General features: G+C 36.9%; 1 protein-coding gene across 1 annotated transcript in view; it reads right to left on the bottom strand.

Moving 5' to 3' along the window:
• SH3BGRL (SH3 domain binding glutamate rich protein like) overlaps positions 1–22,546 on the bottom strand; it is a gene marked incomplete at its 5' end in the record, with an annotated part of 76,349 nt that extends 53,803 nt beyond the window's left edge. Inside the window, one exon of the mRNA XM_079727757.1 lies at positions 22,502–22,546. Within this exon, the coding sequence (XP_079583883.1) occupies positions 22,502–22,546 (45 nt within the window). The remainder of the gene's footprint in view (positions 1–22,501) is intronic.
• Positions 22,547–25,949: the final 3,403 nt, after the last annotated feature.

Here is a 25,949-nt window from a genome sequence, read left to right as displayed (position 1 = left end):
AATAGAACTGGTATTGGGGGTGGCAGAACTTTCTTCAGGCTCGAAAGGCTTGAAGAAAGGCATGGGTGTTGAGTGAAAGATAGTCTCCATTTTTGCAGGGTCTTTATGAGGATGCCAGGTTTACTTAACTCTACATTTCACTCATCAGGTCATTATCTGATCTATTATCTTCTTTGGAAAAGACATAAAGTGAGTCAGCTTTAAGCAGCAATCTCCAAGAAGAAACTAACACCACCACCCCCTCATGGTTTCTGTAATGACTTTGTTTAAAAAAAGAAAAATACTGGGGACTTCCCTGGCAGTCCAGTGGTTAAGAATCCATGCTTCCAATTCAGGGGGTAAAGGTTTGATCCCTGGTCAGGAAACTAAGATCCTACATGCCATGAGGCGCAGCCAAAAAAATTAAAAAAAAACACAAAAAACAAAACAAAACTGTGTTTCCAGTCCCAGAGTTGGGGAAAAAGACTGTTGACAAAAACAAAAACAAAAACAAAAACAAAACAAAACAGCTGAACAAAGGATGATTAGTGGTCCTTTTATTACACTGTGTCAAAAAATGGAGTTTAAGACAAATGCAGTGGAATCATAAGGGAGACTTAAAATAAGCTTTTGTATAAAATTAAGTTAGTATATACAAACCATCTTAATCTCACAGATTGTGACCCCAAAAAATGCCTTTTAGTGTCTATTCTTGATGCACTCACAGTTTTGCTTCGAACTATGTACTTTGGGGTTAAGCACATAACCTGTGCCTCAGGTTGTCTTCTTGGTTCATAAATTTTACTTTAAAGAAGCCATATTTTGGGCTTCCCTGGTGGCGCAGTGTTTGAGAGTCCGTCTGCCGATGCAAGGGACGAGGGTTCGTGCCCCGGTTTGGGAGGATCCCACATGCCGTGGAGCGGCTGGGCCAGTGAGCCATGGCTGCTGGGCCTGCACATCTGGAGCCTGTGCTCCGCAGCAGGAGGGGCCGCAGCAGTGAGACGCCCATGTACCGCAAAAAAAAAAAAAAAAAAAAAAAAAAAGAGAAGCTATATTTGGGGTATATATAATACGGTTTCACAAAATTTGTTTAAATTTTAGCAAGGTCTTGAGACTGGAACCTATTGTAAATTTGCCTGAAATAGCTGAAAAATACCCAAAGGGAGTAGATTTTTAATATTTTACAAGTAAGCATAAGAGCTACTGACATAGATTCAGAAGAAATGAAGGGTAGGGAGGAAATCATCCAAAAAGAGTGATTATCAATGAAAATAATGTGATCATTTTCAATAGCATAAAATTATCTTTCTAGAACACAATAATATTATACATTTATAAGGTTTTATATGTGTCAATTCCAATTCAGAAATGTGAATGTCACAAACAGCATTATTAGCCTATTTTCTAGAGTTGAGTTGAAGGTCCTGTATAATCTTTTCTTAGTACCTTTTTCCTAGCTTAAAATATAACTTCTTCAGGTCGCAACTTTGCTATTAAACATCACATTCAACTAACTGCATATCACTGTGCATTCTTACAAGGGCATAGAAAAGAATCAGAGAGAGAGGGAGAGAGGAAGGGGGGAAGTGGAGGAAAGAAAAGAGAGAGAGAGAGAAGGAGAGAGACAACATAAAAGTCTATAGTATTTCTCCTTAACGGGTTAGTTAATTTTCGATGGAAAAAGGAATGATAGGTAAAACTCTCTCATGTGTATTGCACATCCTAATATTTTAGGATTTCAAAAGAAAACAAGGAGTTGAGGTTCTCTTGAAGCCTAATCTTGGACTACTAAAAACAAAATGCAAAATGCCAACTTATAAAAGAAAAATAGAAAAGACCATTCTGCCTTACGAGTTTTACCAAAATGTTTCAGGCTGCTAAAGAAAAATTATTTCCTTTCAAAGAAACTCAAAGTACTTGCTATTCATCACATTTTAAAAAATCTAACATTCATGGGAAGTGGATATAAGGTCATTTCTTCTATTTTACAGGGGGGAAAAAAGCATAGAGATTAATCATTATCCTAACGCCTTTACTCCTTGATCCAAGGCTCCCTTGTTGATTAGTACACTAATGATCAGAAGGATTCCAAACAAATTACTATTAAACATCATTAAAAAGTCACAGCCTTCAGTTCAGAGTTCTAAAACAGCTGTGTTCTCTCTACAACAGTAAGTAGTATAATCCATAATTTTATAACAAAATATTTTTCTCAAAATTGAACCTTTTAAAGGCATCACATTAGGTCTTACATTAGCCATGCCGTATGATTTTTTTTCATTAATAACACATTCAACTATTATGAATGAACAATGCCAAGTACTTGGACTTAGGAGATTATTGATTTTAAAATGTTATTTTTCATGAATTTTTTTTACTCTCATGCTTATTTTGAGATTAGTATAAATTCAATAAATTACATCTCACAAAATAACCAATATAAGGGAACATTCTCTTATGGCATGATCTTAGAGTGTACTAATCTACAGGCATGAACAAGGCCCAGAATGCTTCCTAAAAAAGAAGAGGGGCAGAAGAGAAGAGGAAAAAAAAAAATCAGACCTATTTTAAGCTTTCCAAAACAAGGTAGGTTGTAAACTCTTTCAGGATGAACACCTTGTCCCTCACAGAGCTGAATATTTTTATCAGCAGGTATTCAGGAAATATGTGTTGAATTGATTACTGGTGGATCTCTATGTATTGTACAGTGCTTTACTTCCTTTGCTTCCATGGCTTCAAGAATCTAATCTTTCTCTTCACTATACAAAAAGAGGTAAAAAATAACCTTCATTGGTCACCCAGATTTCCACAATCTTAGTCCCAGAGTCTAGAACAACAAGGAATAGAAAGTAGTGCTGCAGCATATTATCAAGGGAGGTTGTATATTTCCTTCTTTGGAGAGTTTTTTAAGAGAAAATTGATTACGATCTTTCTGGGACAGTTCACAGGCAGTCCTTATGTGTATAGACTGGATGACCTCCTATGATTCCTTCTACCCAGATGCTTTTCATATTTTATTTTTAACATGTTTGATGCTGAGAAAAATGGAAAAGACTGAAAGCCATTTTTTTTTCCACAGTGAAGAAGGGACTTCCAGTGTTATACTCTAGGTTTCTTAATAACAAGTGACATTAATCAAAAAATAGATTAATTTTTACCATGCCCTTTCTATCTAGATATAGTTGCTTTAGCCCACTAAAGCACTGTTATAAACATTTGAAAGCCATAATGCTATTTTTTTTTTTGGCCACCACATGCAGCCTGCAGGATCCTAGTTCTCTAACAAGGGACAGAATCCGTGTCCTCTGCAGTGAAAGTGTGGAGTCCTAACCACTGGACCTCCAGGGAATTCCCCATAATGCTATTTTAAGAGCAGTCTGGTACTAGGAGAAAATTTATCCACAAGAACAATAAGGCCCAACTGGATTTTGATGCTTATTAATCTTGGTAATGGATGGAACCATTTTTGACCAAGTTCAAATGCTTGTGGTGGGGAGAGTTAGAAATATTTTGGGAGGGGGAAGGAGGAGCTAAAATTATCTTTATTTATCTAATGATTTGGTGGAAATGTAAGGAGAAATATTGATTATTTCAGCACTTAGCCTCTTTGCTATATGCTTGACCAAAGGCAAACACTGAATAGCCTCCACACTGGAAAGTCTGGCTCAAGAGATGATCCTTATGAAATTTAACATAGCAGTGGCATGAGTTAAACCCAAAGTAAATAGAGGGCATTGATAAGTAGAACCCTGAACCAAACATTAAACCATACTGTTGGTTTAATCCTATAATCCTTGGAAAACAAAAAAGAAACAGCCAAGGAAAACAGGAAGGGAGAGCAAACATAAAATGGTTGGGGTGTTATAAATAAAAGAGTTAATGAATACACCCCAGATTTTTGTAAGGCATAATTGTTTACACAAAAGCTCAAGGTCAGGGTGGTCCCAAAGTGAAGGGATTATAGAGAAGTCTAAAAGGCATTTTTTCAGATAATGAAAAAAGGGCGTAGCATGCTTTGTTCCAGAATCCCAAGACAACTGATAGAAATAGTTAGGCAGTGATACCACACATCTTTAATTTGTCATCACTGCTACATTTGGCTTTAATCATAACTGTATAATAATCATGCCTGTGAAAAATGTTCACATATAAGAAGAAAGTGCAAATTGTGCCTAGGATCTACTTCCCACACACTTCTCTAGTGAAATGGCAGGAAAAATAAGTAAAGCTTGAATTGAACTAATAAACTATTGCTGTTTTCAGAATAGATATTCAAGGAGGAGAGCATCATCAGGGTGACTAGAAGAGGTAGACAAAGTACTTTGAGACATTCGTTGGGAGGTAGAATATTGATTCCTGTGAGATAGCAATACCAACTTTCAGGCAAGTAGTTCCTGAAGTACTTCTGCCTTTGAGCCCCTCACATACAACTCCTTATTTGTAGACTGTATAACATAGTCCCAAAAATTGACATCTCCTTACTACCTCACTTCCTCTGGCTCAGGGAAGAGGCTGAGGAATCTTTATTCCTGGCTTTTTTCCCTTGAGGACGTGGGTCCAGAGTCTAGCCCAGTGGATGGCAATAAATGTTTTCTCAATGAATTAATAAATTTGGGGGTGAAAGGAAGAAAATTCCCAACACAGCCTATAGGTCCAGCATTAGCAGGGCCTGCCCATATAATGTATTCAAACTGTCTACCCTATGTAAGGCTCTGCACTTGAGCATCTCTGCCAAGTGTTTATATAGTATGTATGTATACATATACTATTAAGTTTGTTCAATGTTTTGACTTGGCTTTAATATCTGTTATTTTATGTACAGAAACCTGCCTTACATAACTTGAAACAATTACTATAGTAGAAACAATCTCTATAGCTTGAGAAAATATTTAGAAAAAAACAATTAATGCTATTATATACAGCAACATGCATCTGTCTATTTTATCATATTCTTTTACATATAATAAAGGCTCACAACTAATCATATGAAATGAAAAGTGGTATACATTTTTATTAAAACAAAATGGACACGTGAATTAATTTCCACCATTGCAACTTCAAATATTTTCACGAAGCCTTATAAGGACATCAAATGGTGGTCCTTTTGCAAACATGGGTATAGAATTAGGTTATAATTAACTCACTCATTAGGAGATTGTCTAACTACCTTTCCTTTTAATCGCTTACTGGAGAAATACATGTTTTGACAACACAAAAGTTCAGGTTATGCAATTTTCTTCCCACAGAATCTCTTAACATAAGCTGTTGCACAATATGGTAGTTAATTCTTATAATGATAGCCCCCTTTTAGATGTTCTCTATATATTCCAAGCAATAAGACGTTTACACACTGTGACCCTAGTTTTATACATTGACCTGAAAGTACAATTCTAATACTTCTCTATTCAACCACGTTATGCAGTGAAAAACTAAAATCCATCTCTGTAAATGAATGATTTGCAAAAAGTAATTAGACATTGATTTATAGTAAATCTACTTAGGTATCCAGACATGAATTATTTAGATAATATTGTGTTAGATGCTTTGTATTTCAAAACATCACATGGTACATCACTTTTCATGAAATCTAGAGCCACCAAATTTCTGAAAGAATACATATGCTGTGTGGTTGGTGGGACCTCTCCCACACAGTCCCTGACATTTGGGCAGTGTAAGGATCCACTGGGATGTGTAGCTTTAGTTCAAGATCACCTTTTTGGTAGAGTCAGACTAAATGCCAAGACAGATATATGTATACACCTCTCTTAAGCCCCCATGCAGACCCTGATCATAACCATACAATAAAAGGGATATAAATACATACCAAACAAAAATCATTCTTCAATTTGAACTTCAAACTATAATGATAAGTCCTAATGCAACTGGACAAAAGTAAATGTTCAGTCACATTCTCCTACAATATTTTTATATTTGCCTTTCAACGACTTCTTTTTTAAAAAATCACATAAACTCCAAGTCTGGTATAGAATTGGCCTTATTCTGGATCTTGTCACACTTCCTACTTATACCCTTTCAAACTCACCAGGTGTGGGGGCGCCTTCAAGATGGCAGAGGAGTAAGAGATGGAGATCACCTTCCTCCCCACAAATACATCAAAACTACATCTACATATAGAACAATACCTACAGAACACCTACTGAATGCTGGCAGAAGACCTCAGACGTCTCAAAAGATGCCCTCAGGTGACATACATGCAGAGGGGGGCCAAACCCAAAGCTGAAACCCAGGGGCAATGTGAACAAAGAAGAGAAAGGGAAATTTTTTGCAGCAGCCTCAGGAGTAGTGGATTAAATCTCCACAATTAACTTGATGTATTCTTCATCTGTGGAATACTTGAATAGACAATGAATCATCCCAAAGTTGAGGTGGTGGACTCTGGGAGCAACTGTAGATTTGGCGTTTGCATTCTTCATCTAATTTGCTTCTGGTTTTATGTTTATCTTAGTTTAGCATATAGAGCTTATTATCATTGGTAGATTTGTTTAAAGATTTGGCTGTTCTCTTCCTTTTTTATCTATCTATCTATCTATATTTTTTTCCTTTTTTCTCTTTTTGTGAGTGTGTATGTGTATGCTTCTTTGTGTGATTTTGTCTGTATAGCTTTGCTTTTGCCATTTGTCCTAGGGTTCCGACTGTCCTTTTTTCTTTTCATTTTTTTTTTGTAGTATGATTTTTAGTGCTTGTTATCATTGATGGACTTGTTTTTTGGTTTGGTTGCTCTTTTTTTCTTTCTCTCTTTCTTTTTTTCTTATTACTTTTTTATTTTTAATTTTTAATATATTTTCTATTTTAATAATATTTTATTTTATTAATTTATCTGTTTCTTTCTTTCTTTTTCTCACTTTTCTTCTGAGCCATGTGGCTAAAACTGTCTTGGTGTTCTGGCCAGGTGTCAGGTCTGACCCTCTGAGGTGGAAGAGCCGAGATCAGGACATTGGTCCACCAGAGACCTCCTGGCTTCATGTAATATCAAAGGGCAAAAGCTCTCCCAGAAATTTCCACCTGAATGCTAAGACCCAGCTCCACTCAATGACCAGCAAGCTACAGTGATGGACACCCTATGCCAAACAACTCACAAGACAGGAACACAACCCCACCCATTAGCAGAGAGGCTGCCTAAAATCATAATAGTGTCAAAGACACCCCCAAACACACCACTGGACATGGTCCTACACACCAGAAAGACAAGATCCAGCCTCATCCACCAGAACACAGGCACCAGTCCCCTCCACCAGGAAGCCTATGCAACCCACGGAACCAACCTAACCCACTGGGAGCAGACACCAAAAACAACAGGAACTACAAACCTGTAGCCTGTGAAATGGAGAACCCAAGAACAGTAACTTAAGCAAACTGAGAAGACAGAAAAATACACAGCAGACGAAGGAGCAAGGTAAAAACTCACCAGACCAAACACATAAAAAAGAAATAGGCAGTCTACTTGAAAAGGAATTCAGAGTAATGATAGTAAAGATGATCCAAAATAGAATGGAGAAAATACAAGAAACGTTTAACACGGACCTAAAATAACTAAAGAGCAAACAAACAATGATGAACAACACACTAAATGAAATTAAAAATTATCTAGAGGAATCAATAGCAGAATGACTGAGACAGAAGAACGGATAAGTGACCTGAAGGAAAAAATAGTGGAAATAACTACTGCAGAGCAGAAAAAAGAAAAAAGAATGAAAAGAACTAAGGACAATCTCAGAGACCTCTGGGACAACATTAAATGCACCAACATGCAAATTATAGGGGTTCCAGAAGAAGAAGAGAAAAAGAAAGGGACTGAGAAAATATTTGAAGAGATTATAGTTGAAAATGGGAAAATATATGGGAGAGGAAATAGTCAATCAAGTCCAGGAGGCACAGAGAGTGCCATACAGGATAAATCCAAGGAGAAACATGCCAAGACATATATTATTCAAAGTATCAAAAACTAAATACAAAGAAAAAATATTAAAAACAGCAAGGGAAAAACAACAAAAAACATACAACGGAATCCCCATAAGGTTAACAGCTGATCCTTCAGCAGAAACACTGCAAGCAAAAAGGGAGTGGGAGTGGCAGGACATATTTAAAGTGATGAAAGGGAAAAACCTACAACCAAGACTACTCTACCCAGCAAGGATCTCATTCAGATTTGACAGAGAAATTAAAATCTTTACAGACAAGCAAAAGCTAAGAGAATTCAGCACCACCAAACAAGCTTTACAACAAATGCTAAAGGAACTTCTCCAGGCAGGAAACAAAAGAGGAGGAAAATATCTAAAATAACAAATCCAAAACAATTAAGAAAGTAGTAATAGAAACATACATATTGATAATGACCTTAAATGTAAATGGATTAAAAGCTCCCAACAAAAGACATAGACTGGATGATAGGATACAAAAACAAGAAACCCACTTCAGACTTAAGTACACATACAGATTGAAAGTGAGGGGATGGAAAAAGGATATTGTATGCAAATGGAAATCAAAAGAAAGACAGAGTAGCAGTTCACATATCAGACAAAATAGACTTTAAAATAAAGACTATTACAAGAGAAAAAGTAGGACACTACATAATGGTCAAGGGATCAATACAAGAAGATATAACAACTGTAAATATTATGCACCCAACATAGGAGCACATCAATATATAAGGCAAATGCTAACAGCCATAAAAGGGGAAATCGACAGTAACAGAATCATAGTAGGGGACTTTAACACCCCACTTTCAACAATGGACAGATCATCCAAAATGAAAATAAGTAAGGAAACACAAGCTTTAAATTATATATTAAACAAGATGAACTTAATTGATATTTATATGACATTTTAACCAGAAACAGCAGATTACACTTTCTTCTCAAGTGCTCATGAAATATTTTCCAGGACAGATCATACCTTGGGTCACAAATCAACCCTTGGTAAATGTAAGAAAATTGAAATTGTATCAAGTATCATTTTCAACCACAATGCTCTGAGACGATATATCAATTAGAGGAAAAAAATCTGTAAAAATACAAACACAAGGAGGCTAAACAATACAGTACTAAATAACCAAGAGATCACTGAAGAAATCAAAGAGGAAATCAAAAAATTCCTAGAAACATATGACAATGAAGACATTATGACACAAAACTTAAGGGATGCAGCAAAAGTAGTTCTAAAAGGGAAGTTTATAGCAATACAATCCTACCTCAAGAAACAAGAAACATCTCAAATAAACAAGCTAACCTTACACCTAAAGAAATCAGAGAAAGAAGAACCAAAAATCCCAAAGTTAGCAGAAGAAAAGAAATCAAAAAGATCAGATTAGAAATAAATGAAAAATAAATGAAGGAAACAATAGCAAAACTCAATAAAACTAAATGCTGGTTCTTTGAGAAGATAAACAAAATTGATAAACCATTAGCCAGACTCATTGATTAAAAAAGAGAGAAGATTCAAATCAATAGAATTAGAAATGAAAAGGAGAAGTAACAACTGACACTGCAGAAATAAAAAGGATCATAAGAGATTACTACAAGCAACTATATGCCAATAAAATGGACAACCTGGAAGAAATGGAAACATTCTTAGACAAGCACAACCTTCTCAGACTGAACAGGGAAGAAATAATAGAAAATATAAACAGACAAATCACAAGCACTGAAATTGAAACAGTGATTTAAAACCTTCCAACAAATAAAAGCCCAGGACAAGATGGCTTCACAGGTGAATTCTATCAACATTTAGGGAACAACTAACCCCTATCCTTCTCAAACTCTTCTAAAATATAGGAGAGGGAGGAACACTCCCAAATGCATTCTACGAGGCCACCATCATCCTGATACCAAAACCAGACAAAGATGCCACAAAAAAAAGAAAACTACAGGCCCATATCAATAAAGAATATAGATGCAAAAATCCTCCACTAAATACCAGCAAACAGAAACCAACAGCACATTAAAAGGATCATACACCATGATCAAGAGGGGTTTACCCCAGGAATGCAAGGATTCTTCAATATGTGCAAATCAATCAATGTGATAAGCCATATTAACATATTGAAGGAGAAAAACCATATGATCTTCTCAACAGATGCAGAAAAACCTTTTGACAAAATTCAACACCCATTTATGATAAAAACCCTTCAGAAAGTAGGCACAGAGGGAACTTACCTCAACAAAATAAAGGCCAAATATGACAAACCCACAGCCAATATAATTCTCAATGGTGAAAAACTGAAACCATTTCCTCTAAGATCTGGAGCAAGAAAATGTTGTCCACTCTCACTAGTATTAGTCAACATAATTTTGGAAGTTTTAGCCACAGCAATCAGAGAAGAAAAAGAAATAAAAGGAATCCAAATTGGAAAAGAAGAAGAAAAGCTGTCACTATTTGCAGATGACATGATACTATATATAGAGAATCCTAAAGATGCTACCAGAAAACTACTAGGGATAATCAGTGAATTTGGTAAAGTAGCAGGATACAAAATTAATGCACAGAAACCGCTTGCATTCCTATACACTAATGATGAAAAATCTGAAAGAGAAATGAAGGAAACACTCCCATGTACCACTGCAACAAAAAGAATAAAATACCTAGGAATAAACCTACCTAAGGAGACCAAAGACCTGTATGCAGAAAACTATAAGATACAGATGCAAGAAATTAAAGCTGATACAAACAGATGGGGAGATATACCATGTTATTGGATTGGAAGAATCAACATTGTGAAAATGTCTATACTACCCAAAGCAATCTACACATTCAATGCAATACATATCAAGCTACCAATGGCATTTTTCACAGAACCAGAACAAAAATTTTCACAATTTGTATGGAAACACAAAAGACCCCGAATAGCCAAAGCAATCTTGAGAAAGAAAAATGGAAGTGGAGGAATCAGTCTCCCTGATTTCAGACTCTATTACAAAGTTACAGTAATCAAGACAGTATGGTACTGGCACAAAAACAGAAATATAGATCAATGGAACAGGATAGAAAGCCCAGAGATAAACCCACACACCTATGGTCAACTTATCTTTTATAAAGGAGGCAAGAATATACAATGGAGAAAAGACAGCCTCTTCAATAAGTGGTGCTTGGAAAACTGGATAGCTACATGTAAAGGAATGAAATTAGAACACTCCCTAATACCATACACAAAAAATAAATTCAAATGGGTTAAAAACCTAAATGTAAGGCCAGACACTATAAACACTTAGAGGAAAACATAGGTAGAACACTCCATGACATATCACAGCAAGATCCTTTTTGACCCACCTCTGAGAGAAATGGAAATAAAAACAAAAAGAAACAATTGGGACCTAATCAAACTTAAAAGCATTTTGCACAGCAAAGGAAACCATAAACAAGACAAAAAGACAACCCTCAGAATGGAGAAAATATTTGCAAATGAAGCAACTGACAAAGGATTAATCTCCAAAATTTACAAGCAGCTCATGCAGCTCAATATCAAAAAAAACAAACAACCCAATGCAAAAGTGGGCAGAAGACCTAAATAGACATTTCTGAAAAGAAGATATACAGATTACCAACAAACCCATGAAACGATGCTCATCATCACTAATCGTCAGAGAAATGCAAATCAAAACTGCAATGTGGTATCACCTCACACTGGTAAGAATGGCCATCATCAAAAAATCTACAAAGAATAAATGCTGGAGAGTGTATGGAGAAAAGGGAACCCTCCTGCACTGTTAGTGAGAATGTAAATTGATACAGCCACTATGGAGAACAGTATGGAGGTTCCTCAAAAAACTAAAAATATAACTACCATACGACCCAGTAATCTCACTTCTGGGCACATACCCTGAGAAAACCATAATTCAAAAATAGTCATGTAGGGCTTCCCTGGTAGCACAGTGCTTGAGAATCTGCCTGCCAATGCAGAGTAAACGGATTCAAGCCCTGGTCTGGGAAGATCCCACATGCCGTGGAGCAACTGGGCCCGTGAGCCACAACTACTGAGCCTACGCGTCTGGAACCTGTGCTCCACAACAAAAGAGGCTGCAGCAATGAGAGGCCCACACACCACGATGAAGAGTGGCCCCCACCTGCCGCAACTAGAGAAAACCCTCACACAGAAACAAAGACCAAACACGGCCAAAAAAATATAAATAAATAAATTATTTTTAAAAAAAAAAAAGAGTCATGTACCACAATGTTCACTGCAGCTCTATTTACAATAGCCAGGACACGGAAACAACCTAAGTGTCCATCAACAGATGAATGGATAAGGGAGATGTGCCACATATATACAATGGAATATTACTCAGCCATAAAAGGAAACAAAATTGAGTTATTTGTAGTGAGGTGGATGGACCTAGAGTCTGTCATACAGAGTGAAGTAATTCAGGAAGAGAAAAACAAATACCATATGCTACCACATATATATGGAACCTAAAAAAAGAAATGGTTCTGAAGAGCCTATGGGGAGGACAGGAATAAATACGCAGAGATAGAGAATGGACTTGAGGACACGGGCAGGGGGACGTGTAAGTTGGGACGAAGTGAGAGAGTGGCAGGGACATATATACACTATCAAATGTAAAATTGATAGCTAGTGGGAAGCAGCCACATAGCACAGGGACATCAGCTTGGTGCTTTTTGTCCACCTAGAGGGGTGGATAAGAAGGATGTGAGGGAGATGCATGAGGGAGGAGATATGGGGTTGTATGTATATGTATAGCTGATTCACTTTGTTATACAGCAGAATCTAACACACTATTGTAAAGCAATTATACTCCAATAAAGATGTTAAAAAAACTCACCAGGTGTTTGTCTTATTGCCTGGCCCAGTCTCTATATCACCACCACCATGCCTGAGTGCCCTCTCAACATTGCTCTGAAGATTTAATTTAAGACCTTTATTTCTAAATTTTTTAAGTAGAAACTCATTGAAATATCTTCACTCAAACCACTTCCTTTTTATGAGTTCAAAATATTTAGTTGATGTGCAAGACCAATTAATTACATTTAAGTTTCTGAAAGTATGAGGTCAGATTCTACAATTTTCAATAATAGATTTCCAATGATGATACTTGCAGAAGTTTTCTTCCATAATACTCTTAATTTTATGTCACTTATATTTCACTTGTGAGGGTGATGAGCAACAAAAAAAGGTTTAGTGACGTACTCAAATCTCACAGACAACAGGCCATAACACATACCTCACCCTAAATCTACATGCTCTAGCTAAATCTTAAACTCCCTTCCCAAAACAATGTGTCTTATTTACTTTTAGTTAGACTGTCTTACACAAGGTAATTTTCTTATATTGGGATAAAAGTATATGTTCTGCAATCTAACTAATCATATACACTAAGCTATTATGACTTTAATTTTCTGCTCTAAAGAATTTTAAGTTTTTTACATGATGTAACAGGCCACTAGAATTATTCTTGGTACTGCTATAGACCAATTAAGGAGTACTTTTCATGATTTTCCAAGTTCAGAAGAAAAGCAATTTTACAATGACTTTTAAAGTAGTTTCATAGCTACATTCATACTGCTTAGTTAATAAATAACACTCAGTAGGCAGAACAGCATAAAGGTTAAGATTATGGGCTCTGGAATCAGACAGACACGAGGGGTGCTTTGCTAGCTCTCTGACATTGCTAGCTCTCTGAGCCTGTTTCCTCTTCCTAAAAATAGGGGAAATAACAGGGGATTAAGAGGTGCAAACTACTATGTGTAAAATGTATCAGCTACAAGGATATATTGTACAGCACATGGAATATAGCCAATATTTTATATTAACTATAAATGGAGCACAACCTTTAAAAACTGTGAATCACTAGTTGTACACCTGAAACATATAATATTGTAAACCAACTATATCACAATAAAAAAGAAGGAAAAAAGGAAGAAAATAATGGGCATAATAGGAATACTGACTTCATTGGGTTGTCACAAGAATTAAATGATATAACACACTTAAAGTTCTTATCACTATGCCTGGCACATTTTAAGTGCTCAATGAATGATAGCTCTTATTATTATCAACTAAAGCTGACAAATTATTTGCATGAGAAATTAAAATGCAATGCTTTATCATATTTTTAACATATTAAGTACTTGTCTACGCTCATCTTGCTTCCAAATCACACTGGATAGAATGGTTTCTCATATAATACAGCCATTATTAAATATATATTTACTGTTTTAATTTCAGTGTTGAGAAATATGCTGCACTACTGTTGAAACAATTGGCTGAGTAGTGGTGAAACAAACACAAAATTTTCCCATGTTGTAACTCTTAACTGGGATGAACATTCTCTGGTGTTTAAAAGGTGAATTTCTTTTTGTCTTGACCCACTGATGGAAATTCTCTCAGCAAAACTGTTTGGCTCTGCTCCAACTCTGTGATAGGGTCTTATTTCCAGAAAGGACTAAGCCAAAAGGACAGAACTCAAAGACTAGAGTCCAGAATCAGAGTTTACAAGTCATAGATGTATGGCTTTCTTGATCAATTTAGATTCATAGAATCATAAAAAGCCACATTTTAATTATGTTGGTCTATAACCACACAAAGATACTTTTCAGGGAAGAGAACCAAAGTCATAAAAGTTCAATATGTGTCACAAATGCTATTTAAAAATGTGCCCTTGGTTAGGCAATTTTATTTGAAAAAGAACTAAATTGTATATGAATATGTTGCTACTAACCTATCTCCCTCACTTCCACATAACTCTCACATGCAGATTATGGATGAAGACACATTTGCCTAGTTAGGCATCATCCAGTCTTTCTCTTTCTTTTCAAGCACCATCCAGTTATTAAATGGCAGTTATAGATTCCCAATCACATGATAAGATTTTAATGTATTATTGACACGATTTCTGTCCAATATCTATACTCTAAAAGGGAGTATAAATAACACAGTGTTCAGGAGCCTGTTCTGGAGTCAGAACAACCTGGGTTCTAATCCTAGTTCTGCCATTTGTAACCGTTTGATCTTGAGCAATGTACCTAGTTTCTGGGTCTTAGAGATATCCCTTCCACTTACATGAAATGGATCTAATACTAGTACTTACCTCAAAATGTTATCACAAGTACTAAACTAATGGAGATAAAGTATGTAAAGCACTGGGTACAGTACCTGACATACACAATGCATAAATAAATGTTAGGCTTTACTATTACTAAAGTCAAATCTTGATTAGTCACATTAATGAAAAGTAATGAAACAAAAATCTAGCAGCGCTAATACTGAATAATTTTAAATATATAATTTTTAATTTGTCGTGATATTTTACAGTTTATATTTAACTTTTGCCTGATGTTCTGGCAACCTAAAACAGCTCAAACAAACTAATAAAGCCAAAATGTGAAGGACTGAGCTAGAAAATAATCCCCCTGCTTAGAATTCTTCTCTATTGGTCAAGTGTGAAAAGTCAGCTTTGCTCTCATATCAATAAAAATAGTCATCATAAATAAGCTGCCCCTTCTCTCTAAACATATGTTTGTTTAATTTTGGTCTGCATCAGAGGAAGTAATTAAGTACTGGGTTTAAAAGGTTTCCTGGTGGGTTGCAAATTACAGCTGAAAGCAAACAGATGGTCAGATAGTCATCAACAGATTCTCAACCTGTTTAATTTTATCGGTAAGAAATGAAACACAACATTCACCCTTGAAAATACAATTAAAGCGAAAATATTCCTGTAAAAGATATGTTTTATGGCACAATATATATTTTAGAAAATAATTTAGAGGTTAACCACAGAGAATTAGAACATTCTATCTGATTGTGTCTGGGGCTTCAATTTATGTTTTTTTTTTTTTTCCAGCTCAACACACGGGGAGGGTTGACCTTAAGGTTTATTGATCAAAACCCTTTCCTCAATAGAGTAACTAGTCTTTGAGCTAAAATGAATCTATTTTATCCTTTCCTCCTACTAGATTAGGAAACTTTTACTACACTTCTGCAATATATTCTTTCTTATAACCATTCTACTTTCAAGTACCAAATAATCACCATCATTGATAACTGTGTTTCCCAAGCCTCTTTAAATTGGGCCAAATTATTCCAAAGGTTTTGCCATTGTTGCTGTGAGTTTAAGGAAATCAGTCACCAAATATAGGGCACCAATCTGAAGGCAATGATCTTGAGTTCCCGCATTTGCCACGGGAGAGCTGCCATTTTCCATTGTTCAGGGCATCCAAAAAGCATATCAAAACAGTCATCTCATGAAGAGTTTCTAATTTTGCTCTTAGTTTACGAATACCTTTACACAACATTCAAACAAACCTTGGCAGCTACGACAAAGACCATAGCATACATCAAACTGATGTTCAATTTATAAATACAAAGACAGAGAAGCTACCATATATGACAAACCTACAGCTAACTTCAAACTCAATGGTGAAAAGCTGAAAACATTTCCTCTAAGATCAGGAACAAGACAAGGATGTCCACTCTATCCACTTTTTTCAACATAGTTTTGGAAGTCCTAGCTATGGCAATCACAGAAGAGAAAGAAATAAAAGGAATTTAAATTGGAAAAGAAGTAAAACTGTCATTGTTTGCAGACAACATGATACTGTACACAGAAAATCCTAAAGATGCTACCAGAAAATTTCTAGAGCTCATCAATGAATTCAGTAAAGTTGCAGGATACAAAATTAATACACAGACATCTGTTGCATTTATATACACTAACAATGAAAGATCAGAGAGAGAAATTAAAGAAACAATACCATTTACCATCACATCAAAAAATAATAATAATACAAACTTAGGAATATACCTACCTAAGCAGACAAAAGACCTGTACTCCAAAAACTATAAGATGCTGATGAAAGAAATCAAAGACAACACAGACAGATGGAAAGATATACCATGTCCTTGGATTGTAAGAATCAGTATTGTCAAAATGACTATACTACACAAGGCAATCTACAGATTCAGTGCAATCTCTATCAAATTACCAATGGCATTTTTCACAGAACTAGAACAAAAAAAAATCTTAAAATTTGTATGGAGACATGAACGAACCCAAGTAACCAAAGCAATCTTTTTTGTTTTTTGTTTTTTGGTTTTTTTTGCAGTATGCAGGCCTCTCACTGTTGTGGCCTCTCCCGTTGCAGAGCACAGGCTCTGGACACGCAGGCTCAGCAGCCATGGCTCACGGGCCTAGCAGTTCCGCGGCATGTGGGATCCTCCTGGACTGGGACATGAACCCGTGTCCCCTGCATCGACAGGCGGACTCCCAACCACTTCACCACCAGGGAAGCCCCAAAGCAATCTTGAGAAAGAAAAACAGAGCTGAAGGAATCAGGCTCCATGACTTCAGACTATATACTACAAAGCTATAATCATCAGAGCAATATGGTACTAGCACAAAAACAGAAATATAGCTCAGTGGAACAAGATAGAAAACCCAGAAATAAACCCACACACCTACGGCCAATTAATCTATGACAAAGGAGACAAGACTATAAAGTGGAAGAGAGACAGTCTTTTCAGTAAATGGTGCTGGGAAAACTGAACAGCTACATATAAAAAAAAATGAAATTAGAATATTCTTTAACACCAGACACACATAAAAAAAAACTCAAAATGGATTAAAGACCTAAATGTAAGACCAGACACTATAAAACTCTTAGAGGAAAACATAGGCAGTACACTCTTTGACATAAATCACAGCAAGATCTTTTTTGATCTGTCTCCCAGAGTAATGGAAATAAAAACAAAAATAAACAAATGGGACCTAACTAAACCCCAAAGCTTTTGCACAGCAAAGGAAACCATAAACAAACTGAAAAGACAACCCACAGAATGGGAGAAAATATTTGCAAACAAGGAAACTGGCAAGGAATTAATCTCCAAAATTTACAAACAGCTCATGCAGCTCAATATCAAAAAAAGCAAACAACCCAATCAAAAATAGGCAGAAGACCTAAAGAGACATTTCTACAAAGAAGACATACAGATGGCCAAGAGGCACATGTAAAGACACTCAACGTTGCTAATTATTAGAGAAATGCAAATCGAAACTGCATTGAGATATCACATCACACCAGTTAGAATGGGCATCTTCAAAAAGTCTGAAACCAATAAATGCTGGAGAGGGTGTGGAGAAAAGGGAAATCTCCTACACTGTTAGTGGGAATGTAAATTAGTACAGCGAGCATGGAGAGCAGTATGGAGGTTCATTAAAAAACTAAAAATAGAGCTACCATATGATTCAGCAATCACACTCCTGGGCATATATCTGGAGAAAACTATGGTTGGAAAGTATACATGCACCCCAGTGTTCACTGCAGCACTGTTACAATAGCCAAGACAGGGAAGCAACCTAAATGTCCATCGACAGATTAATGGATAAAGAGGATGTGGTACATATATATAATGGAATATCACCCAGCCATTAAAAAGAATGAAATAATGCCATTTGCAGCAACATGGATGCACCTGGAGATTATCATACTAAGTGAAGTAAGTCAGACAGAGAAATACAAATATCATATGATATCGCTTGTATGTGGAATCCAAAAAAAAATGATACAAATGACCTTATTTACAAAAGAGAAACAGACTCACAGACTTAGAGAATGAACTTATGACTACCAGGGGGGATGTGGAGGTGATAGATTGGGAGTTTGGGATTGACATATACACACTGCTATATTTAAAATAAAATGCCTTCTCATGAAAAAAAAAAAGAGACAGAGGAGCAAAATACTCTTCACTTAAATGCAATTACTTCTGAATCATATAGATGAAGAACTGTGGCTTGTTGTTCTATATCCATATTATCCCAATGAAGAAAATACTGCCTAGTGACTAATGATTTGGCCATCACAAGTGTTCATTTTATTTGCTTGTTTCTATAACTCGTGCACAGCATAATGCCACAAAGGAAAATCGCATATATTTCATTTACTATAGGGACAATCCAAGCTACAACTAGTTTATGTTTTAGCAGTCATAAAAGAGATCATTTTACAAAAGTTAGACCATAAATAATACCCTCAGAAATCTACAATCTATCTATCTACCACAATCTTAAAATTTCTACACCAAGCACACCTAAAATGCATAGAGACCGTGAAATGCAGATTATTATGGATCTGAGAGAAAGAAGTATGGGAAGAAAACTCCAAACCAGTTATAATTCTCCAAGCTATCACCTCTCTAGCAATCCTGATCAAAGGCCAATGTTGATTTTTGTTAAAAGTTATTGAAATTTATTAAGTTTATTATAGGTTCTGTGCTTACTATTCTTTTTCCATTAACTGCAAACTTATAGGACATTACAATTTCAAGGAAAAAAGTACAGCATATATTATTGTGTTACAATAGGTCAAAACATGCACGAACAGTTCTGAACAGGCAGAAATCACTTCCTACAGACAGACAACTTGGGAGGTGCATTTTTGCTAAATGGTTTTCATAAAAAAAAAAGTATTAAGACCTGAATTTTCATCTTGACCTATACCAGACCAGTTCCAAATGTGCGTCTTCTCTATCTTCCTGGCCTTCAGTGAATTTAGCCCATTTACTGACATTCACCTTTAGACATGCTATCCCTCCTCTACACTAGCTCCTCATTTTTTCTATTCTCCTGTATGTATATGCACAAGCAATTCCACTTACAGGACTTATTCCCTTCTGTACCTCTCACCTCATGTTCACATTTATCTCTGTATCCCTCCTAGCTGTCATGCATCACTGGGAGGATGTATTTCTTTAAACATATGCCATTTGGATTCAAACAGCCTGTGTTGAATTCAAGCTCTGTGGCTTACTAGTTGTGTGACCTTGAGAAAGTTGTTTAACCTCTCTGAACTTGTATTTCCTTATCTTGAAAATAGAGATAATCATAGTATCTAACTCATAGGACTAGAAATTGCCACGAAAAAATGGGATAGTACCCGACACACTTAAGTGTTCCTACTTACTAACACTATTATGGCTACTATCAAGAAATTCATTGCAAAAACCAATATACCTGCTTTCATTTCTAAATTTTTTTTTTTTTTGTGGTACGCGGGCCTCTCACTGTTGTGGCCTCTCCCGTTGTGGAGCACAGGCTACGGATGCGCAGGCTCAGCGGCCATGGCTCACGGACCCAGCAGCATGTGAGATCCTCCCGGACCGGGGCACGAACCCGTGTCCCCTGCATCGGCAGGCGGACTGTCAACCACTGAGCCACCAGGGAAGCCCTCATTTCTAAACTTTTGAGAAGCAAGTGCTATACCTCTGTATTAGGGCAGAGTTGAGTACAAGTTTGAAAAGTTTTTTTTTTTTTTAATTGGTCTATGAAGGAAAGGTAGTCTTGAGTTAAGGTCACACTAAGTTGCAATCATCATAGAGCCTCCCTTGCCTGATAAAACATCTAATACTGGTTATTTTTATGAAAATCACTAGCAGGAGTAAGAAAACAGTCAAATATTCACAATCCAAAACCAAAAGCTTTCTTTTAAATGCTCTTCAGAAAACTACACTTAGTCACTTATAGAACCATCTCACTTTGTACAATTGCTGGATTCGTGTTAGGATGTTTGCCCCAAAATTTCTAAACCGTATGTTAAAAACAACATGACAACTTTCTTAAAGGAAAAACCTTAGTATTGCAAACCGAAGAGTCCCCATTTATGTTATAAAGGAGCTCTTCTGAAGTATACTCATTTTATCCTGTTTTAATATTATTTAAAAGTACTATAAGATTATAATAAAATAAGAATTTATTTTGGCAATATGCAGTAGAATTTTGATAACAGGTTCATAGGAACTATAATTACTGCAACAACAAACAAATCTATAATTACCCATAAGAAAAACAATTGAAACAAAACAAAAAAAAAGCATAAATATTTCTTATTTGCATAGTCTTCAACAATGGAATCTAATAATGTACATAGTAGGAGACAGTAGTCATTTTTAAGGCCCTAAGAAACTTAAGTCTTAACAAAGAGAGAGATATAGTTGTTCTTATTTGAATAGAAATTCTGAAAGGAGTTTCTTCTTGAATCTGCTTTTCGGGGAGGAGTAGAAGAGCAAGATAGCAAAGAATAAATAGCAGAACTGGAACTTCATGTCCCCCAAAGTGAAACCAGCAAAACTAGCTTCCTGATCTGTCCAACCTAATTAGGGATTTAACTAAAGGTATTAAGCTGATGTTTTAAATTTTACAAGTATTTTATTGGAATTGAGACTCTGGGCAGCTTGAACATTATTTTAAGTAGAATAATATATATGGAAAATAATAAGGCAAGAGACTCATAAAGTGAAGTTCAAAGACGATATAAAAAGTTTTCTTTTTTTCAACCTAAACTTGCTCCAAAAGTGTAACTTTAAGTATTCTATTTCAAAACTGTCTAAACACACCCACAAGTGGTAGCCAGAGAAAACAAGTTGAAGGTTCAAGCTCCTTGTGCTTTCACGCACCTTTCAGTTCTATTCCAAATCCTCTTAGGGGGTAAGCAAAAGAAAAACAAAAACACAACAACAACAAAAAACATGGGATAGCTGCTGCTCTGAAGCTCAGAAGAGGGAGGGGGTTCATACATTCTACATTCTGATCCCACACATCTGCTCTTGCCACTGTTGGCTTTTCTCCTAAGCTGTGAAACACAGAGACACTTTCATTTACCATGGATATACACTCTGCTTTCACCCCAGCTTAGCCTATTGCTCCCCACAACTGCTGAAAATTGTTATTCAAAATTAAGAGCACGGGGGATGAGAGAGGGTTGCCCTATCATTTGAAGAAGTCACCACTGGAATCTGCAAATACACAAGAAGGCACTTGTTAGTTCCCTTCCAGTTCTCAATGTATTTGAAGCAGTTAGAAACTGTTCGAAGTAGCATCTTTTGAAAGAAAAGAAAAGGTCAAAGTAAGGGATAATATGGAAGGGAAAAACAGGTCCCTTGTTACATTGCTTTAAAAAAAACCACAACTTTATATCATTGTTCCCAACGTCCTCTCCCATTCTGTCTAGTTCTAACAGACTCTTTAGGCTGAAGTTAAATACTCCCTCCTACACAGTGGCAAAATATAACTCTGATTACAAGGGTCTCACTCTGTGAAGTATAATCACAGTGCCTCAGTAGGCCTCCACTCAGTCATCATCAGTAACAGCATGTTTTACATCCTTTACAGATGTGCACTCCTGCCCCTGCCTCAGTACCTACAGCAAATATGTGAAATGTCCCACTCTTGAAACTTACCAGTGTGAGACTTTCTTGACTTCTTCACCTAACCCCAAAGACCCTATACCACCATCTCCCATTTACCAAAACTCGGTAGCTTTCTTTTTTCTTCAGAGAAGAAATGTGGGACTAACATCACTAGGCAAACAAAGCTAAACTCCATGGAAAAATGAAATCGATGCAACAAAGAGAAGAAGGGGAAGAAGGGGGTGGGGTGGGAAATGCGGGTGTCTACCGAAGGAGAATCTGCCAGACTAGCTTCTGCAATTTAACGGTTCTGGGGCAGCAGGAGACTGATGTGTAGAAAAACAACAAAGGTGGGCTTCCCACCCTCCTTACCGCCGTGGAGCCAGAGGAAGATGCAATATACACACGGATCACCATCTTGGTTGGGAACAGCGGCTGTAGTTGTTTGAGTCCTGCAAACGCCTGGAGAGCAGCTGCAACAAAGGCTGGAATCAAGCTAGGGGCCTTACAGAGGTTTGAAGAGAAGGGTGGGGGAAGGTGGAAGGGGAACTCGCCAGAGCCCCGCCTCCTCTCTTGGCTGCTTTCACTGGGCTCAGAGGGCGGCAGTCCCAGCCCCAAACCCCGGAAGGCACAGGCTCGTTTGCATCATTTCTAATTTTTTTTTTTTAAATTGGGAATCTCGAATAGCACCGCGAGATCTGTTGAAACATTCATTTTTGACTATTCCCTCCCTGAGAAGAGGGAAAGGAGAAAGAAAAAGAAAGAGGGAGCGTTGAATTAAATTAGATTGCAATGAAGGGTCTTTTCCCACGTAGACTCAAACTTCTGCGTGTAACTTCCTGCTCAGAAATGTATGCAAATAAGATGCCTTCTTTAAAAGAGGAAGTTCTGCGTTGAATCCAGACACTAGTGATAAAGACCAAGTTCTCAAAGCCTTGTGCATTTTAAGACTCCTATTACGTAGTGATTGTTCTGATGTTAGATGGTGGCAGGAATTGGACCTTGAAGCACTGAGCGCTGCTTTGGAAGGTTTAGGAAAAGTGTCAGGTTTCCCAAAGCCCAGAAACAGCAGGATTGGTTTTCTTTTTGAGTTTTGCTTTTTGTTAGATTACAGAATCCTGCTTCCGTGAGAATTTGCAGAAAACCTGATTGACTGGCAAACTCAAGAATGGAGGAAGAAACTGCAAATCAAAAAAACTGAAAATACAGTGTAAGAATGTGAATGATTTCTGTTATGTTTTGTTTGCTTTCTAACTGACTGTGGAAAGGGAGTTTGGATCATATGTTGCAGGAGATGTGGAAATGGTGAACAGAGAGTGCAAATGGTTATTTGTAGCTCTAGGGAAATGAGCAAACAATTGATAATGCCCAAAGAGGGACCATATACTTCAAGAGTGTAATTTCACCTTCCCAAATTATGTCAAATGAACAGAAATAAGGAACTTGCAAGATGAATGAGAGTGGAGAGAGGGTGTCAGTCACCTGCCCTACTTCTTTGCCTTTACTTTGAAGTTTGTCCTCCCTCTCCATTCTAGTGGTTTATCATCTTTGTCTAGGTTCAGTAATTGTAACAGCTTCTTAACTGTTTCCTGTTCCCAGATTCCCCCTTCTCCAAACTCTGTGATCCATACAACAACCTCAAGAGGTGGATATTATCACATCAATTTTTCAGATGAAGAAGCAAACCCAGGAAAATAATTTTCCTAAAGTTATTTAGCTAGTAAATTCCAGAGTTAAGATTGGACTTCAAGTCCAACCAACTCCAAAGGCCACCCTCTTGAATATCATTTTAATACACTGCCTGTAACAGGGAAAGTACTCAATAATTGTTAGCTATTTTTCTTCCTAAAATATCGTTTCATGTGTCACTAAAGACAATGTAGGCTGAAATACTTAAGAGAGGTTTCCAGGGCTTACCTGGTGGCGCAGTGGTTGAGAGTCTGCCTGCCGATGCAGGGGACACGGGTTCGTGCCCCGGTCTGGGAAGATCCCACATGCTGCGGAGTGGCTGGGCCCCTGAGCCATGGCTGCTGAGCCTGCGTGTCCAGAGCCTGTGCTCCACAACGAGAGAGGCCACAACAGTGAGAGGCCCGTGTACCACAAAAAAAAAAAAAAAAAAAAAAGGTTTCTATTGACTATCAAACCAATCCTAGATTATGTTTCTAAGGAGCTCCCACCATAATCTGGCTCTACACTATCCATACAGTCTTACCCATTGCTCCCCCAAACTAACTTCCTTGAATAATCATTGTTGACTCCCCACTGCAATAACCATAATTATTACCATTCCCATGCCTTTGCTCTTCCTGTTCCTTTCTTTGCCTTTTCCCCACATCGTCATACTTTTCTGCCTTCTCCATCTGTCCAACTCTTACCTTTATTAGATGCAAATCAAAATCTTTATACAAATGATCAGGCTGAAGTAAGTCAGGGTGACCTAGCCACCCTCATCATGGTCAACGTCAGGGTGACTTATTGGGCTTCCCAGACCACAGAACAGGAAAATCTTCCCTCAGGTTGTGATTTGGCATAATGGGCATAATTTGCCATAAAATAACATAATCTAACCTACCACCTCTTAGTGGTCAACATATATTCTATTTGGACCTATAGTTTATTTTGAATTGATGAAAAAAATAAATAAATAAAGAGAAAGAAAGAAAAACTCTTCTATGTATTCTACATACCCATATGACAAAATTAATATCTCCAGAGAACTGAGTGGCAGACAGGATTAGCAATGAGTCCAGTGGATCTTATCAGGAACTTTGAGAAATGGGAAGACAATTTCAGGTGTTTCATTTCTTTTAAATACAGATGTATTAACCTAAGTTAAAAATTTCCCCATAAATTCATATATAAACAAAATCTATTGGTCCTTATTAACAATACTTGGGATACAAGGGGCAGGGGGGCTTTACCAATGATTTTATCCTAGAAAATAACATTGTATGTTATATCATACTTGTTCCTTACTATATTTAATCATCTCTGGAATGTACATTTTAGAATGGTCATCTTTGCTTCATTTTAACAGTTCATAGAGCAGTCTCCAAAACCATCAGTTCATATAATTCAACTGGAAAGGTTAAGGTCTGACTAAAGAAGATGGATCAAGGGTTTTCAAACAGTATTTGTGACCAATTGCCACAGGAAATCTATTCATTTTTTAATGAAATAATATTTTTCAAAAATTATAAAATTATTTTATACTTTGTGCAGAAAACAACAAACATTGAAAAGAAAAAAATCACCCACACCCCCAGTATCTGGAGATAACTACTTTTAATATGGTGGTGTAAGCCTTTCTGAACTAGTCAAAGATAGATAGAAGAGGGTGGGTTGAGGGGTTGAGAGAAGTGGTAAAGAGGAACAGAGAGAGAGAATGTAGTTTTCAAATTTATTACAAGATACCTACTATTTTGTAAATGGCTCTTTGTCACTTAGAAAATATATTTTAAAACTTAGCACAGGGCTTCCCTGGTGGCGCAGTGGTTGAGAGTCCGCCTGCCGATGCAGGGGACACGGGTTCGTGCCCCGGCCCGGAAAGATCCCACATGCCATGGAGTGGCTGGGCCCGTGAGCCATGGCCGCTGAGCCTGAGCGTCCCGGAGCCTGTGCTCCGCAACGGGAGAGGCCACAACAGTGAGAGGCCTGCGTACCACAAAAAAAAAAAAAAAAAAAAACTTAGCACAGGACGGAAAATATTATCCTACATTATTTTAATGGCTTTACATGATTCCATTTTACAGATGTACCAAATGTATTTAAATATTTCTGTATTATTGAACATATTGCTTGTTTTCAATTATTCTATGTA

This window comes from Hyperoodon ampullatus (genome assembly GCF_949752795.1).
Source record: "Hyperoodon ampullatus genome assembly, chromosome: X".
NCBI classification, from domain to species: Eukaryota; Metazoa; Chordata; class Mammalia; order Artiodactyla; family Ziphiidae; genus Hyperoodon; species Hyperoodon ampullatus.
This window is presented reverse-complemented; position numbering and strand designations above follow the sequence as displayed.